General features: G+C 40.5%; 1 protein-coding gene across 2 annotated transcripts in view; it reads right to left on the bottom strand.

Annotated features, from left to right (window-relative positions):
- Positions 1 to 267: 267 nt before the first annotated feature.
- DUSP10 (dual specificity phosphatase 10) overlaps positions 268 to 17828 on the bottom strand; it is a 39369-nt gene continuing 21808 nt past the window's right edge. The window contains exons 1-3 of one of the 2 annotated variants that reach the window (XM_075064324.1): positions 17279 to 17405; positions 9202 to 9573; positions 2020 to 3295 (exon numbers count right to left, since the gene is read on the bottom strand). In XM_075064324.1, the coding sequence (XP_074920425.1) occupies positions 3030 to 3295; positions 9202 to 9573; positions 17279 to 17366 (726 nt within the window). In that variant the 5' untranslated portion in view covers positions 17367 to 17405 and the 3' untranslated portion in view covers positions 2020 to 3029. Of the gene's footprint in view, positions 3296 to 9201; positions 9574 to 17278; positions 17406 to 17828 lie in introns of those variants that run through there. The other variant, XM_032792706.2, reaches the window with a different exon arrangement.

Raw genomic sequence — 17828 nt, 5'->3', positions numbered from 1 at the left:
CAAGTTTTAACCTTCTAGTCATTACTGGGCTTTCTACCACCATAAACTGCAGTGCTGAAAGCATTTAAAGTTCCTTTCTTCAACAGTCACTATGAGCATACAGAGAAACAAGCCAGTCCCGAACTAAACATATCTGGGTGCAACAATGGCAGGGGAAATCAATCAGCTAGCCCCAGAAAACTCTGAAATACACAGAGTAAATGCATCATTTTACAATATCAACAATATTCTGGACTGCAGAGGGAGGTTTTTTTTTTAAAAAAAAACAAAAAAAACAATTGGCTTTTTGAAAAGCACAGACACGATATAAACTTGAATCTTGTCTAAAACAGCAGAGATTGGTTAGCATTAAACTTGATAGAAGATTGGAGAAAGTTATACCAAACTAGCAGACCCTTGTCTTACCAGTAGAGATTTGAATTAAGTTATTCAGAATTCAGAGCCAGAAATCTACAGTAGAAGTAAATAGCAATTTTGAATCTTACCCATATAATTAGGGAAGGATGAGTAACTATAATAGCCATAACACATATAGACCACCATGTATAGTATGTTCACATGCTGGATGTGTTAATCTATTTGGGTTTTCACTCACCTGTTACATGGGCTGATTTTGAGCTGGCTTTCAACTCTGCTGTTACTTTGCAAGATGTCTCAAATTTCTGGCTCATGGCGAACTGCAGGCACAAGCAGATTTTTACACCAACTGATTTGTGCCTGCAAATATGTAGCATGACAGCAGCTGTTTGCACCTGAGCTCAAAAATGCATCCATTAAAAAAAAAAAAAAAAAAAAAAAAAAAAAAAAAAAAAAAAAAAAAAAAAAAAAAAAAAAAAACAAAAAAAAAACCCACACACAAAACATCACCACTGAAAGTCAGGCCCAAGTACAATAAACTTGTGCAAGAGATGTTCCTTATTAAGGAAACTCCTTTCCTCAATAGCACCCAAACGCAAATACATTGTTTCACTTTCAGTAGAGTGCTCTTTGTTAAACAACTACATTTTGTTAGTCCGAGTGGTCACTGCTGATGGGTTTCACTGCACATGCAACATTCATTAAGAAGGATGAAGTGGAAAGACTAATGATGTTTATCGAAAGGAAAAAAAATCAGTTATAGTAGAAAAATAATTTAATAAAGGGATAAGTTTCAAGAAAATATTTGTATAGTAACAACATTTTTTAAGCAAAAAGTCCACAAAAATATACATGTGTAATGTGTTTATACATAAGTTTTGCTGACATGCCCTGTTTTAATTTAGTTCAGTCCATGTAGATTTTGATTTGTGAGGCACCATCACTGCTATCAGACTTCCTGGGATATTTCAATTTTCACCAAAAAAAAAAAAAAGTCAGTTTTTCTAATCATTTCAGGTTAATACAAATACACTTTGGATTGGCAACACTCCACAAGGAGACCAGGTTACACTGGGGGCACAGGGAGGGACACAACAAACCACGACTTTTTAAAAAGGGGTAACCATCTACTGAAAGAAGTCAGCGCTAAACACTGAACCTGCAATACACCCCACTCTTTTACACTGTGACATGGCCAGGAAGTGAGAGGGTCAGTGGGGGTGGGGTGGGGTAATAAATGCAGCGAAATGGGAAGTAAACCCAATATAGATTTTTAAATTGTGAAATTAGATCCCACTCTGTCTTAACAGAGGACAATACACTGTTCAGAAGAGCATAATATAGAAGATAATAAAACTGAGCATGGAAGGAGGGGGGGAGGGAAGAAATGAGTGGGAAGAGTTGACCCTGCAGTTTCCCAAATGAGTGCTTTGCTACCAAACTGCAGAGACAACAGCTCCTCCACAAAAAGCCCTCACTGATTGTTCTAGTTCATCTCCCCCACCCAGCAACTGGATGAATTCTAAAAAGGGGGGTGGGGGGAGGGGAATGAAAGGGGAAGTCTAGGGATACCTTTTCATCAAATGCAGTTCTATACTGAAAAAAACCCAGCCCCTAGAAAGCAAATGAAAAACGTAATTACTAAAGAAATAAGACACACACTTTCCAAAAGAATTTCTCATTTTTATAAATCAAATTTTTTTTACATAGACAGAAACACACCAATATTTTGTGCTAAAAATATCTTAAATAAACTTTGCTTGTTCTTGATTTTTTACATTCTGATATACATATGTTACAAGGTTTATGGCACTTAACCAGAATCAAAGGAAACGAATAAAAAGGAAAAATATAATTGCTTTTGTTTATTCCTTCTCAACCAAGCCAGCTGCTGTCACACTTTAAAAATTATTTTTTTTTTTATAATTATTGGGCAGTCAGCTGTAATCAGTTTGCACACTCAAAATAAACCCCAAATTATTATTGCACAAGAAGCCAGTGAAGGCATATGGCATAGAATGGTCAAAGTCCCTTGCTGTTAAAACCTCTTTACACCCCAAAATAGAAAAATAGAACCAGAACATGAAACACACCAAATAAATGTGTTTTTTTTTCCTTTAGTTTCTATCAGGAGTGTGAAAAGTGCCTTGCAGACATTCTAAGCTGCTCTGATTTCTTTTGCACCGGTGAGCATTTTGCTTTATCTTTAGCAAAGTCTTTGCAGAATCAAGGCCTATACGCTTCCGAAAGAATCTTTTCTGCTTTGTTTTGGCTGTTTGCATGTTGTTTTAAACATCGTTTTCTTCCGTCTATGAACCTGCACAGACTACTTAGCCATAAACTCTACAAGTGGCTAAAAAAATAATAAAAAACAAAGAAGCACAGGGTTTTTTTTCCTCCTGTTGTGTTGCTTTTAAAAATTACTCATTTTGTTTGGAAGCCTTCCTGCTTTGTCAGTTTCTAGGAAGGGAATCTCAGTGGCATTCTATCAAACGTAGTGAAGTTCTTGGATTTGTTTTAAAAACATTTCCTTACCAAAAAAGGGGGAGGGTTTGTCACCGAGTTTGCGAGGAAAAAAAAAAATAAAATAAAAGCACAACCCTTCCCCTCCCCCCATATCAAGTGAAGAATATAATAAACCCTTCATTATATGCCACCTCTTAGCTTCACTATCACACTACAGTCTCCACCCCTATCAGCTTTGGTGTGAGAATTCGTGGTGTAATGCCATTATTTAGATCTTCTTCAAACTCCAGTAACTGCCCCATAAAGTTAAGATTAGGCGAAATGATTGGTCGTTTGCCTTTGACAAATTTATAGGCATCCGTCATGGTCATCCGCGTGTGCTTCATTAAGTAAGCGATGACGATGGTGGCAGAGCGCGACACACCTGCCTGGCAGTGAATAAGGAGGCCTTTTCCACACTGGTGAGCTTCCTCTGGAAACAGAAACAAAAGACAGAGGTAACACTTGTTGGTGGAAAGAAGTGTGGGGGTGGATTTTGTTTTTAAAGTAAAATCAGATAATCTCAATGCAATTTACAATTAATTGGAAGGAAAATGTCAGTGAAAACCCCCTCAGGCTACACACACAGCAAGATAATTTAAAAAAAAATAATGAAAAATCAATTGGACTGTTAAAAAAAAAATTATATATCCTTTACCTGAGCCAAAATGCAGCAGAAAGAGTTTCAGATTTAGTTAAGTCCATTTCTTAACTCAATTGCTCTTACATGGGCACAATATTGCAATGGTTGTGTTGCAGGCACTGAAGGGGAATACTTTAGTAAGTAGCATGATCTTTAGCCAAGGCACAGGACTAGCAAGCAGGAGAGTTGAGTTCTACTCCCTTTCAAGCATAAATGTTCTATAACAACTTTGGGCATGTTACTTATCCCCATTTAAATGAGGAGGAAATGCAGCCCAGAGGTTAATACCACCTCCCATAAGGGTGTTATAAAGCTCACAGTCACAACTCATTGTAAGATACTTGGAAACATTCTATTCTTGGAAAGATTTCTACTGATCCATACTTTGGATGAACTTCAGCCTGACATTCTTTCACAATGTCTTTGCAAAAAGCAGCAAGTATAATATCCATATTGCAAAAGAGTAAGCTGGAAAAGAAGTTAAATAATTTGCCCAGGGCACTCAGCAAGTCTGGCAGAGTTGGGAAAAAGAACCCAGAAAGTCTGACTCCCAGTTCTTTCCTGTATATGAAAAGAGGAAAGTGTGGTATGCTCCAACTTCCCCTCTGCTCCCAGCCCAGTTTTAATCACCTTTAGCAGTGTGAAGAAAGGTGGTTATGACAAATCCTATACCCAATCTGAGCACAATTAACCATTAACTTGTGTCCTTTGATGTAAGCACAGCAACAGTGTGGGCAGGGTTGGGGGAAAAGAGTATCTCCAGGAATTGTACCTCAGCAGTATTTTGGGGGGGGGGGGGGGGTAAACACCCCCCCCCAAAAAAAAAAAAACAACCCAAAACACACCACCCACCACACTTTTTTTTTTTCTTTGGAATGACAAATCCCTAAAGCCAAAGCGCAACGGGACCTTTTAGGGATGCTTCTAACTTAGGCCAAGTTGATTTTTGCCAAACATCACAAACACACCGTCCTTTTCACATGGTATTAGAGCAAAGGAAACAAACAGCAAAAGTTGGATTAAAGAACACTATACATCAAAACAGGACTATCTGACGTATAAATTTAGGCTAATAAAAATTCCCCAGGATATTTTTGGCCAGTTAGCTTTGGAGAGAGAAGCAAAAACTGGAGTATTTATAACACATGCTTTTTGTGCTCTTTCCAGGCAAGTGATTCTGCTTCGCCTTCAAAACCCCAGATTTGATTTGAAAAAAGCAGATCGGAAACATCTTTAAACTGATTTTAAAATAGCTCAATTTTAATTTCCTCCAGGTAGGAGAGCGGGAAAAAAAAAAAAATAATTATAAATACAAACTTTGACTTGGTATTAAAAGCAATTGTAGCCAACTGATAATATAGTTGTTTATTAAATACAACAGGCAGGCCCTCAAATGCTTGCATTATTAAAAAAGGAAAGTTAAAATGGATTTAGAAACACATGTGTTTTAGCGTGGTGACAGCGTTTCAGAGTGAGTGTAGCTGTGTTAGTCTGTATCAGCAAAAAGAACGAGGAGAGTTTCCTTGCTTTGGTGGCACCTCAGAGACCAACAATATATTTGGGGTAACAAGCTTTTTGTGGCTGCTAAAACCCACTTCATCAGATGCATGGAGTGGAAAATACAGTAGGATTTATATATTTATATATATACACACACACACACACACACACACACCGAACATGAGAAGATGGGGGTTGCCATACCGACTCTAATTGCCACTTGTAGGTCTGTAATTGAGTGGCCAGGGAGATTGAAGTGTTCTCCGACTGGTTTTCGAATGTTATAATTCTTGATGTCTGATTTGTGTCCATTTATTCTTTTGCATAGAGACTGTTGGGTTTGACCAATGTATATGGCAGAGGAGCACTGCTGGCACATAATGGCATATATCACATTGGTAGATGTGTAGCTGAACGAGCCCGATGGTGTAGCTGATGTGATTAGGTCCTACGATGGTGTCCCTTGAATAGATATGTGGACAGAGTTGGCAACGGGGTTTGTTGTAGGGTTTGGTTCCTGGGTTAGGGTTTTTGTTGTGTGGTGTGTAGTTGCTGGTGAGTATTTGCTTCAGGTTGGGGGGCTGTCTGTAAGCAACACTTCAACCTCCCTGGACACTCCATAACAGACCTAAAAGTGGCAATTCTTGAACAAAAAATCTTCAAAAACAGACTCCAATAAGAAACTGCAGAACTGAAATTAATTTGCAAACAGGACACCATCAAGTTAGGCCTGAACAAAGACTGGAAGTAGATGGGTTATTACACAAACTAAAAACTATTTCCCCATGCTACTTTTTCCCCCTACCGTTACTCACACCCTCTTGTCAACTGTTTGAAATGGGCCATCCTGATTACAAACTACAAAAGTTTTTTTCCCCCTCCTGCTGATAATAGCCCACTTTAACGGATTTGTCTCATTAGAGTTGGTATGGCAACCCCCATCTTTTCATGTTCTCTGTAATATATATATCTTCCTACTGTATTTTCCACTCCATGCATCTGATAAAGTGGGTTTTAGCCCACAAAAGCTTATGCTCAAATAAATTTGTTAGTCTCCAAGGTGCCACAAGTACTCTGTTCTTTTTACACTTTCTAGCTTGGCCTCTGAGAGGACTTCTTGTAGTTTTCTCTGCACGTGGATCAGGTAATAGACCATGCATTGTTTATGAATGGTTTCAATGGGATCTACTCCTGCAGTTGTTATGAATGCTGAATATAGAACCTTTTCTTCTCAAGAATGATTGTGAAATTTAGTAATGTCTTAACATAAGCCAGGCTTGACTGCATCTTCCTGTTCATGAATTAGAAATTTAGGGTTTGCCTGATTTCATGACCCAGCTTCTCTTTTTTACTCAATATCAAACAAGACTTCCTCCCTTCCTTGTGTTCACCTCCTCACCTTCTCCAGAGAGGCCATTTTAGCTTTTCCACTTCTGCTGTAATCCAGGTTTAGTTAAGATAATTTAGTACAAACTAGAGCATAAAAGAGCATAGTTGCTTACATATGACCAATTACAGATTATTGCTGTGCAGGCAAGTACGCAAGGAGACAGCTACACTTCAATATCCTCAATCTCTACAGTATTGCTACCCCTGGTGGGGTTGAGTGTAAGACAGCAACTGTAGGAAGCATTTGGCAAATAAACCAGCGAAATGTGGTAGAACAGCATCCTGAGTACTTTTAGTGAGAGATCTCATGAAACTTTCAATAAGAGCCAAGATGTTAACCTTAGCGTCTCCCAGCAGAGTTATAATTACCTTCTGTCTACTTATTTATATTAATAGTCACAATGATGCAACCATTACTTTAACCTCTGAGGATAGGACAAGAAGCAATGGGCTTAAATTGCAGCAAGGGTGGTTTAGATTGGACATTAGGAAAAACTTCCTAGCTGTCAGGGTGGTTAAGCACTGGAATAAGTTGCCTAGAGAGGTTGTGGAACCTCCATCATTGGAAATTTTTAAGAGCAGGTTAGACAAACACCTGTCAGGGATGGTCTAGATAATACTTAGTCTGGCCTTGAGTGCAGGTGACTGGACTAGATGACCTTTCAAGGTCCCTTCCAGTTCTATGAGACTCTGGTGCATTGACATAATTAAATTAAAAAAAATACAGCTGGACTAGGCAGAGTCTAAGACACTCTCCACACACTCTCCAAGCTGAGACTACCCTTAGCACTGCCACGAAGGAAACCAACATTAGGTAATTTCAGTAGAATGAGCTATTCGAAGGGCTTGTCTACATGGCCTTGCAGCAGACACTTCAGAGTACGAGTTGCAGCATGCACTACAGTGTTGCATTGTAATGGTCCCGTGTAGGCACTGCTTGCGAGAACTAAAAGGTACCTAGTTTGTGTTAACATAGTCTTGTTTCAAACAATACGTTGACTCAAACTAGGTACCTTTTAGTTCGCACAAGCAGGGCCTACACAGGCTGTTAAATGCAACACACATGCCCATAGTCCACACTGCAAGACCGTGCAGACAAACCCTTAGTTTCCTGCATTAGACCCCACTCCTGCAATTGGATCCAATAGTTCCAACCCTGGCACAGTCCTAATGGAGCCTACAGGGACCTGGATGTCAGAGGTGCTGAGCACCCAACTACAATTCAAGTCAATAGAAGCTATGAATATTCAGCCCTTCTGAAACTCGCAAGCACAGGAGGATGGAGCTAGCAGATCCAACTGTGGGACTGGGAACATCAACTAGAACACAATGCTGCTGCATGCTCCTAAAGGATAGGTCTTCATTCACTGCATATTGAGCCCAGGTGATGGACATGTGGATTAGCCTAGCCTGGGTGCAAGCATCCACACTGAAAAGCCCTACCGCAGTCACTGTATGCTCACTGGTGCTACACTTCCTCCCATGTCACACCTGAGCTTCTGGAGGCATATCCCATGGCTCTTTGTGCTGCAGTGAGCAGAGTCATTCTAGGATTCTTTACTAGTGAACAGCAGGTGAACATGTCTGTCCTGGGCACATGTGAAGGAATTGTGAGAAGGGACTGGAAGAGTATCAGTGTGGAAGGGATTGAGCCTGTGTCCTGACTGCAAAATGGATGGGCCTTTGGGTACACTCACTTGCCTTAGGGTGCATGCTTCTCAGCTCCATTAGATGGACATGACCTGGGCTCTAACCCCTACCCACAGCCTACAAGAATGCTGTGAAGCTGCATGAGCACTTTGAGCAAGTCTACGAAGATATGAAGGTTGAGGACAGTGACTTTAAGGGGAAATGGGAAAGGAAAAAGACATTTTATCACAGACGCAAGAGACCATGAGCAAGATGTTTAAAGGGACAGACCAGAGAAGTGGTAAATTTGCCTTTAACACAAAAAATATGGGCTGTTCATCTTAAATGAGTGCACCTAGCAAGCATGCTTTGAATAAGACTGCATAAGAGTATTAAGTTTTCAAGGTTTAGGCAGCAATAATAGAAGAAAAACCTTAATTACTTTGAACATGCGACTTCAAGATTGTACATATGGTTAGGTTAAAGTAAATTAACTGCAAAAAAAAGTATCATTCATTCCTACTGCGTATGGGCCTCAAACTAACAAAACTTACCATGGTAGGGCTCCAAAACAAAGTGTAGTATTTTCAATAATTAAGTGGAGGGGGCAGGGCACTAAGTAGAGAGAAAATGGAACTGCTCTGTCTACCCTCCAGGTCAGCACTGAGTCAGGTTGGCATGACAGTGTATTTGGAGAGCTTACACCAGCACTGCAATGTTGCCACCTCTTAAGACTGTATCATCACAACTCTTGATATGCTTAATGCCTCTGCTCCTGGAGTTACATGATTTGAAAAGACTCTCAGATTTTTAAAAGGAGGTAAGTTTTTAGCCCTCTTGGTTATTGAGAAAAGCTGGAAAATGTGATCATGCTAAAGACCCAGAAATCAGAAGGCAAATACTTCATTTTAAAAAAGTCTCATGAGTTTTGGAGGCACAACTCATTAATTTTGAACACTTGGGGTTTGGCAATATTGCCACTGTGTATGGAGAAATAGGACTTGAAGTCTGACTTTAATAAGGGGTGCCACAATTCTGAAGTCAATGGGCTCTGCATTTCTCACAACAGATCCGGTCTTAAGCTTTCTGGGCTGCCAGCGTAGCACAAAGTTCATTCAAGGTTTTCAAACAGGTATTAAGGATTATAACAAGAGTAATTGCCAGGCAAAGATAGTTACCAATGAATTCAAAAGCCTCTTCGAAGTACTGCCTGAGATTCTGCTTGTTGCTGTCAGTGGCAGGGAGCCGCTTGTAGTTGAACAAGCCTTTCTCGTAATGGTAGAGGGGGAGGTGGGTGGTCACGTTGATTACGTATCCGATGTTCATCCTCTGCATCTTCTCCAAGTCCTGAGCATCATGCTCATTTCCAAGGAAAAGAAATGGCAAGATGGGGGTCAGCTCAGCATTCTCTATGTCTGGAGTGGTGGGAATGGACTGAGGTAGCGTGGCTGGCACTGCAGATGCACCTCCTCCACTTTCTGGGCACTCCTGAAGTTGGAGGGAGTTATCACAGAGGTTTTCATGGTTCTGTTTAAAACTGCTGAGTCCACCTGAGAGAGAGCAAAAGAGAGAGAGTGAAGGCAGAGATTTCTGAGGAATATACTGCTCACGTGAAGAAATGTATATATGTGAGTAGTTCTCTCAACTCTGCACTATGCCTGAGGGTTTGCCTCCTCAGAGCAGATTTTCAGAACACAGTGGTAAAAGTGCCTGATCTCCCTACCAATACTAGCACTTACATTTTTGCTACCATGAGGGTAACTGTACCATTGGTAACAGCTGCTGCAATACATCCCAAATATGATTTTTTTTCGTATAGGCAAGATATACTAGGGAATAAGTTAATAGTCAAACATGTATCCATGCAACACGTCAGTATACAGTTGTACCCCATATAGCTGGAACTTCTGATTTTGTGGGGTGAGAAAGAGTAGTTATCTGAACAAAGCTGTACAACAACATTTTTAATCACTTTGCTTTAAATTGCAGGGTGGGAGGGTTAAACATTTGAACTGTAATATACAAAAAAGTCTTAACTTCATCTGTTCAAGACCTTCACTGATCTGTTCAGAAGAGCGATAGCCCAGCACCACATTCATTTTCAAAATGCAAACAAATAGACGGGGACAAAATCCATTAATATTTCATACCAGGTAAGAGAGTAGTGACATTTTGTTTAAGAGTAGCAAAAAGGATACCCACTTTGTCAGACGTATTCACCCACAAAATCTTATGCTCCAATACATCTGTTAGTCTTTAAGGTGCCACAGAACTCTGTTGCTTTTTACAGATCAAGACTAACACGGCTACCCCTCTGATTTTTTAAGAGTGTATTCCTTATAAAATTATCGCAGTCGAGGAGCTCACTTAACATGTGGCAAACAGCAGCCCCACTTTTTCTGCCTAGACTAGCTGCAAATATGCAACATCTATTATTTTTAGGACATTAATAAGGGTGAGGAAGTGGATTGGGGGGAAAACCAGTTTTGATTGCACTTCTGTGTATCCTATTATAATGTGGGATTTTAAAGCATAGTTTTGTTTTCAAGTGGGTGGCACCACAAAACATTAGACGAAAAGCAGAATAGTTTTAAAATTCTTTCTACACCTCATTCCACAATGACATCAGCTCCAGGCTCCCCACCTGCCTGGTTTCCATAGCAATTACACAAAGGCATACAATGACATCAGCTGGCATAACATCAGCTCTTTGAGTGCAAATAATACTAGAAGAACTACTTTGTTTAAGACCTTTGTTACAACGGTTCTTGTGAATCAATGATGTAATGGTAACAGGTGGCTTGGGACCGCCTTTGCCTAACTGGAGGTGGGGGGTGGAGTGGGGAAAGACAAAGAAAAGATATGTATACAGAAGGGATATCTTTGTAAGATTATGTATTTAATGGTTTACTGAGGCCATATGGAGTACAATGCAGCCAATATTTTGAAACGATCAAAATGTTTGGATTCAAATGCACTTAATTAAATTTAAGCAAAAAAAGAAAAAAAATTGAGAGAAAGATAAAAAGGTTACCAAAAAGAGCTGCACTGACCCAAAGAAATGCTTAAGTCATCATATTGCTAATTTTATTATGCTTAAAATTCAGAAAGTATTTGTCTGTTTAATACACCTAAAATACTTTGGTAATTCACCGCTAGGGGAAGATTTTAAAAAAAGGAAACCTAAACATGCTATCACATTGACAGGCTTTGTTCTTCATTTGCTGATAAGTTACTTATTTTGTTTAGGACCCCCAACAGTGTTAGCAAACTGTAAGACATGTCTCCTACCCTTAAACTCCTGCCCCAAATCACACATTATCTGCAGTGGTATTAAACACTTCTAACAGTTCCAGGACAAAAATATGTGCAAAGCAAACCTCACCTATAAGATCTCTGCTCAGGAGATTGAGAGGGGAAGTGGATGAAGGAAAGGGTGGGACGAAGGGGGGAGAGAGAGATACAAACCTCGTTTAAATTGTGAAAGAAAGAAAGAAAGAAAGAAAGAAAGAAAGAACGAGCACGCTGTAAGGAGCTGTGGCTCAAAACACATTTTTTGCTGTTCTCATAAAGGAACATGGATTTTTAAAAGCAAAAGGTAAAGATGGACCAGATACCAGAAATATTCTCTAAATGACGTTTAATTTCAGAAGAGATTGGGAGCGAGGGTTAAGCAAGAAGGTTAAGTGTTTGAATCCAAATACCTGGATCCAAACTCATCCCTAAGGTTTTGTTTAAGACCTTTGTTACAACTAATAAGATCCAAAATCCTCAGTCCACACAAGAGACCAGCTCTTTTTGGCTCAAGATGGTAGTGTCTTATGAGTAGGACCCTATCAAATTCATTCCATTTTGGTTAATTTCAGCCATAGGATTTTAAGTAGTCAATTTCATGTTTTCAGATGTTTACATCTGAAATTTCACAATACTGAAATTGTGGGGATCCTGACCCAAAGAGAGGGTTGTGGGGGTGTCACAGGATTGTCACCCTCACTTCTGTGCTACAGAGCTTCCTGCAGCCAAGGGAGGTTCCCAGAGATGGGTCCAAGCTCCCCCGACAAGAGCAGCTGTGCAGGGGAAGAGGAAGTCCCATCCCTCCCCAGCCCATCTGGAACTAACAACTTGAGAGAAGTGCATGATAGAAGCCCCCTACTGGTGCACCCTCAGCCTTGCCCCTGTCCCTGCCCCTTCCCTCCCTCACAAATAAGCTAGATTTTTCAGGGAAGATCCAATTTCACAGTCCATGATGCGTTTTTCATGGCCATGAATTTGGTAGGGCCATACTCCTGTGATAGCTCTCAAGATGTCACCTCCATCAAACTGTAACTCCACCCTGACACAGTCTTTAATGTAGCCTAAACCCAGTTGTGAATTCTGTCTCCTCAGGTCCTCTGCACAGTATGGACAAGTGAGTGATTACATTCTAAATATTGTTTTACATTGCAGTAGCAACCAAAATGTGCTAGATACTGTCCAAACACTGCCCCGGCCCCAAAGGACAAGCATTCTCAACAATGCTGCCAGACGCTCCACACCTTTGCATGTGACATTCCCTATCCCCAACCACCACTTAATTGCAATGGAAGTGGGGTGGGAATAAGCAGCTGTAGGCTGAGCCTAGCCTCTTCATCTCTTAGAAGCAGGGGTGTTTGTGGGGGTGGAGGAGGTTAGGGTAATAGCAGAGCAGGCAGGTGAGACCTGGGTGAGGGCTGAGAAAAAAAAAAAAAAAAAAAAAGTTATCCAAGCACAATAGCTATCCAAAGCTATCCAATTTTCAGAGTGCACATTCCCCCAAGCATACACAGCATGGAATGCAGTGTGCACAACAGAAGTTTTTAAAATATGCACACTTGGAGACAGGAACAAAGAGGCAGTAGACAATAATGCAAATACTTAGGAACCATGCAATGAGGTGAACTGGGGAGTGGAAAGAGGAGGAGGAAATATTATGAATTATGAGATTAGTTAGGCTCTCTTTACTGGAGACATTAGCTTTGCAGTTCTCACATCAGATAAAGGAAAAGCACCCTAACAAGCATTTCAGGGAGAAGCCTTCAGAAAATAAAGGTAACAATAGATTTTTCTATAAAATGAATTTACAATCTCTTAGCATGTTTTTTTACAACACTTAACACAATGGGGCCTTTATCCCAGTGGGTTGTTCGGCACTACATGTAATTTAAAACATGTGCAATTTATTCCACTCGTTTGGTGGAATAATAAAATATATATCAAAAATGAATTTCCTGATGTCCAAAGTCAAGATGAGGTCCCCATCTGCATGTGAGTGTAAGTATAACCACTAGAGCTTTCAGTGGATTAGTATTCCTTCAGAGAATGGCTCTTATCCCAGAATTTAAAGTCTATGCTCTGCGTGAAAAAAACATCACAACACCAAGAAAAGAAAAGGTCAATACTGACCTACAGCAGGTCTGTCTAGAGTGGATGTTCCAAACTTTGTGGTGATAAGGACTTCATCATGTCACTCCTATCAGGGAAAGAGCCTCAGGAAAACCGGATGGTGGGAGGGAGAGACATTCCAAAGGCTCAGTTTTTTTAGCTGTAGGAGGATCTATGGGCGACACTAATGTATTCTGTTACACTGTACCTCCAAAGCCTCCCAGGTCATAGCGCAAGAATTAGAAGTGCCCTGAAGAGGGACGTGAAGGTTGACAAGAATCACAAAAAGAAATGCATCATTATACAAAAAGTAAGCAGGACATTAAAAGAAGTTAAAAAACAGCCAATAGCAGCATTATACAACATACACAAGTCCAGATGAGCAATCCTCAAGTCTAAGAAGGAAAAGCGGGGGGGGAGTTTGTTGGCACAGGAGTCCATTTCTGAGGCATCATTGAAGAGATGCCTATGAAAATCTAGAGACGGTAGCCTTACTCACACTGAACAGTACCTTGTTCCATGAGACGTCCAATTAATGTCCATGAAATATTCTGGTAGAAAACACATATACAGCTATAATAGCAACTATGGCCCATTTTGATAAGAATGTAGACCTCCTAGGCTGAGTATTATGTAGCTGCAAACACCACGTTGCAGATTGTATCCACTTATCTGCCTGTGATGAAAAGTATAACCTCACCCTGTTACGGTCAGATGCAGCCGCTTCATCACAAGCGTTTATGCAGAGATTGTACAAAACTGCTTGTACACTTTTCACCCTAAGTATCAGAGGGGTAGCCGTGTTAGTCTGAATCTGTAAAAGCAGCAGAGAATCCTGTGGCACCTTATAGACTAACAGAGGTTTTGGAGCTTGAGCTTTCGTGGGTGAATACCCACTTCGTCAGACGCAGGTAGTGGAAATTTCCAGGGGCAGGTATATATATGCTAGCAAGCAAGCTAGAGATAACGAGTTGTTCATCGGAGGGTAGCCCTGTTTCTAAGCAGTAGAGTTGTGAAAACCAAGAGGAGAACACTGTTCTGTAAGGCAGCCATTATCACTCCTTGTTAGTCCAGAGCTTATGGTGTCAAAGTTGCCAAAGAACTAAGCACTCCAGCAGTTCTCTTTGCAGTCTGGTCCTAAGTTTTTTTTGACTGCAGCGTACCACCTAATGTCATGCTATTAGGGGTGTGCCAAGGCGAGTGAATCTCTCCTAAGTTTTTTAATATTGCCATCCTGATATCTGATTGTGTCCATTTATCCTTTCGTAGAACTCATCTTGGCGATGTACATGCAGAGGGCAGTCGGCATATGATAGGCAATACATTGGTAACAACCCATCCGGACAATGATCCCACCTTTCACAGTCTGGGTGCAGGCCAGTCCTCGCCAAGACAACCTTGGAACCTGAAACTCTTCTACCAGCAATGCACACCGCACCATAGAAACTCCCAGCTCAGGACCTATCCATGCAACAAACCTCGATGGCCCTCTCCCACATATCTCACCAGCGACACATCATAGAACCTAACCAGATCAGCCACACCCTTCACTGGTTCATTCACCTGCACGTCATCCACCAATGTAATATCCCATCATATGCCACACATTGCCCTCTGCTAGTACACGGCAACTGGACATTCACTACGAAACATAATGGACACAAATCATTCAGGAATGCAAATACATAAAACCTAAGACACTTAACCTCCCTGTCCACCATAGCATCCCTAGCTCCCTGCCAGCACAAAAACTTCAGACCCATGCAACGAACTGAGCTTCAGAAAAATTTCATTTGCAACATACGACCCATCACTCTGGACTAACAAGACTGTGATGGTTATGCCCAATACCAGAACCAATTCTCCTCCCTGCTTTTCACACCCTACTGCTGAACGGCCTCACCTTCCTGACGACAACTCTTCTCTTTAGCTTGCTCTGCATATCTATACTGCCTTGGCAATTCCAGCTACGGCTGACGAAGTGGGTATTCACCCACGAAAGCTCACGCTCCAAAACCTCTGTTAGTCTATAAGGTGCCACAGGATTCTTTTCACCCTAAAGTAGTCAATGAGCAGATCTTCAAGGGTCTGAGCACACCCAAATCTAACTGAACTCAATAGGTTCTGTGGGTGCACAGGACATCATGAAAGAAATACCTGGGTTTTCCAGAAGACTGGAATCAAGAAAGCAATACTCTTAACAGACAGGCAAGCTGGCCTGTCATCTGTAAAGCAAGATAATTCAGAAGCCAGAGTATTCTTGTAGTCACTGATGCAAGCAGCCAGAGATTTGTGCCATTATGACCACATCTGAAATACTCCCCTCACTGTATGACAAGTTCCACTGTCCTGCTTTGTCAGACTGTCACTATTTACTAGCCAGAACTCAGACCATGTCCTGAGAGGTCAAAACTTATGGTATGACTTGTGCTGTTCAGCTTCATACCCTTCAGCTACCACTGACAATTTGTTCCATTCTGAATATGGAAGATCTGTTCATAAGTGTCTAGCTTACTTTATTCTAATCATAACAAAGCTCTCGTTGCTACATTGTAATCTCTGGAGAACAGCTGCATACCAGTTCCAACTTATCGAAACCATTGAGGATCACATGGTTGGCAGAAAAAACAGGTACATATAGATCAATGAAGACTTGAGTCACAGCAGTTTTTAGACAAGAAAAAAGTAGACTAGCTTGAGTTGTAACTATGTTACAGACATTCCTTGGGTCTATTCTGTAATCACCCTGGGGTGATTATTATATTGTATGCAGCAGATGCACAAAATGGTCTCATATCAGAGATATGAGAATCAGCTTTTAGCAGGAGCTATGAAACTTTCATTGGCAAAATCATCCGCAAGATCAAGAATTAAGAGTAAGTTCATTCTATGAAAAATCACTAAACAGTCTATCTTAAAGAGCAAGCATATGCAGCTACCACCATGCAGCACCTGTACTCTCTACAGAAAAACTAAAGAATATTTGTTGCTAACCTACTGTTGATGCATATCTTTAAGTTCTAATTTTAACAGGCACTGTATGTTCCTGTTGTGTCAAAAATATGTTCCTGTTTTGCAACGCATCACACAGACCGTAAATGTGATGTCCATATTTAGACAGAAGATGTGACCCTCTAGAGACAAACAGACCTTTTACATATCTTTCAAAGTTACCCTAGATTATAACGAGACAACAAAACTTCATTAGATAAAAGCAAAGGCTACAGGAAAATATTGGCTAAGACCATATTCTCTCTATATTTTCGTTTCCCAGATTTGCTCCAGCCTAAGTATTCCACTCTAAATGAAAGATTACAGGAGAGCAGAATAAAGTAATTCACTAAAGACTTTTTTTAAAACTCATTAAAGGCCGCCCACTTAAGCACACACACCAAATCTGGACTATAACCCCAAATTCTGTAAAATCTAAAATTAAATAAGAGTGTTCAGCAGGTAACATTTTGGGCATGCCAGCAGCAATAATGTGGCTGTATTGCAACATGCACAAAAAGCGTTAAGAGGACACTTTGGATTTGTACAAGTACAGCCTGCTCCTTTAAACCTGTGACCTCATTTATTTGCATTACTGCAGAAAAGCCAGAAGCAACAGCTGATGACAGTCTCATGTATTTTTCCACTAAGATGACCATTAAACTGCTTCTGTGTTATTATTAATGAACGGATGATTTTATGTCAAGATGATTCAAAGTACAAGATGATTCAAAGGAAAGTCAATCTGACACTCCGCCCTCCCCCCCAGAGATATGTATTGCAGTTTAATTTTAGTCTGTCCACACTATAACTAAAACTACACAAGCATTAACAACGTCCCAGACCTATTGGAAAAGTCTTTACCTTCTTCCATCCCAAGAACTACACTAGCAAAATCATGCTCCCAGGTCATCTCCAATGGTTCTAGGACTGGTTTCAGAGTAGCAGCCATGTTAGTCTGTATACAAATGTTTTTTCCCCTCCCTCCTGCTGCTAATAGCTCATCTTAATTAGCCTCTTAGAGTTCAGATGGCTACTTCCACCTTTTCATGTTCTGTATCATATATACATCTCCTTACTATATGTTCCATTGTATGCATCTGAATAAGTAGGCTATAGCCCACGAAAGCTTATGCTCAAAATAAATTTGTTAGTCTCTAAGGTGCCACAAGTATTCCAGTTCTAGGACTGTTATGATAATTATCTGTATGCCTGGGGAATCAGTCATTCTGTGGGGAAGGCTGAATTCTGGTTTTAATTATGGTCTGGGACACAAGTTTAGGACTGGATTCACAAAGGATTGGCCCCAGTGCCACTGAGATTTGCATATCAAACAATAATAATAAATAGGGAATTAAAAGTTAGACAAGTGCCCTGTTGTGTCACAGAGCATCACCCAATGGAAAAAAAAAAA

This window comes from Chelonoidis abingdonii, chromosome 3 (assembly GCF_003597395.2).
Source record: "Chelonoidis abingdonii isolate Lonesome George chromosome 3, CheloAbing_2.0, whole genome shotgun sequence".
Lineage (NCBI taxonomy): Eukaryota > Metazoa > Chordata > Testudines > Testudinidae > Chelonoidis > Chelonoidis abingdonii.
The sequence above is the reverse complement of the archived record's forward strand: the minus strand, read 5'-3'. Positions and strand labels throughout refer to the sequence as shown.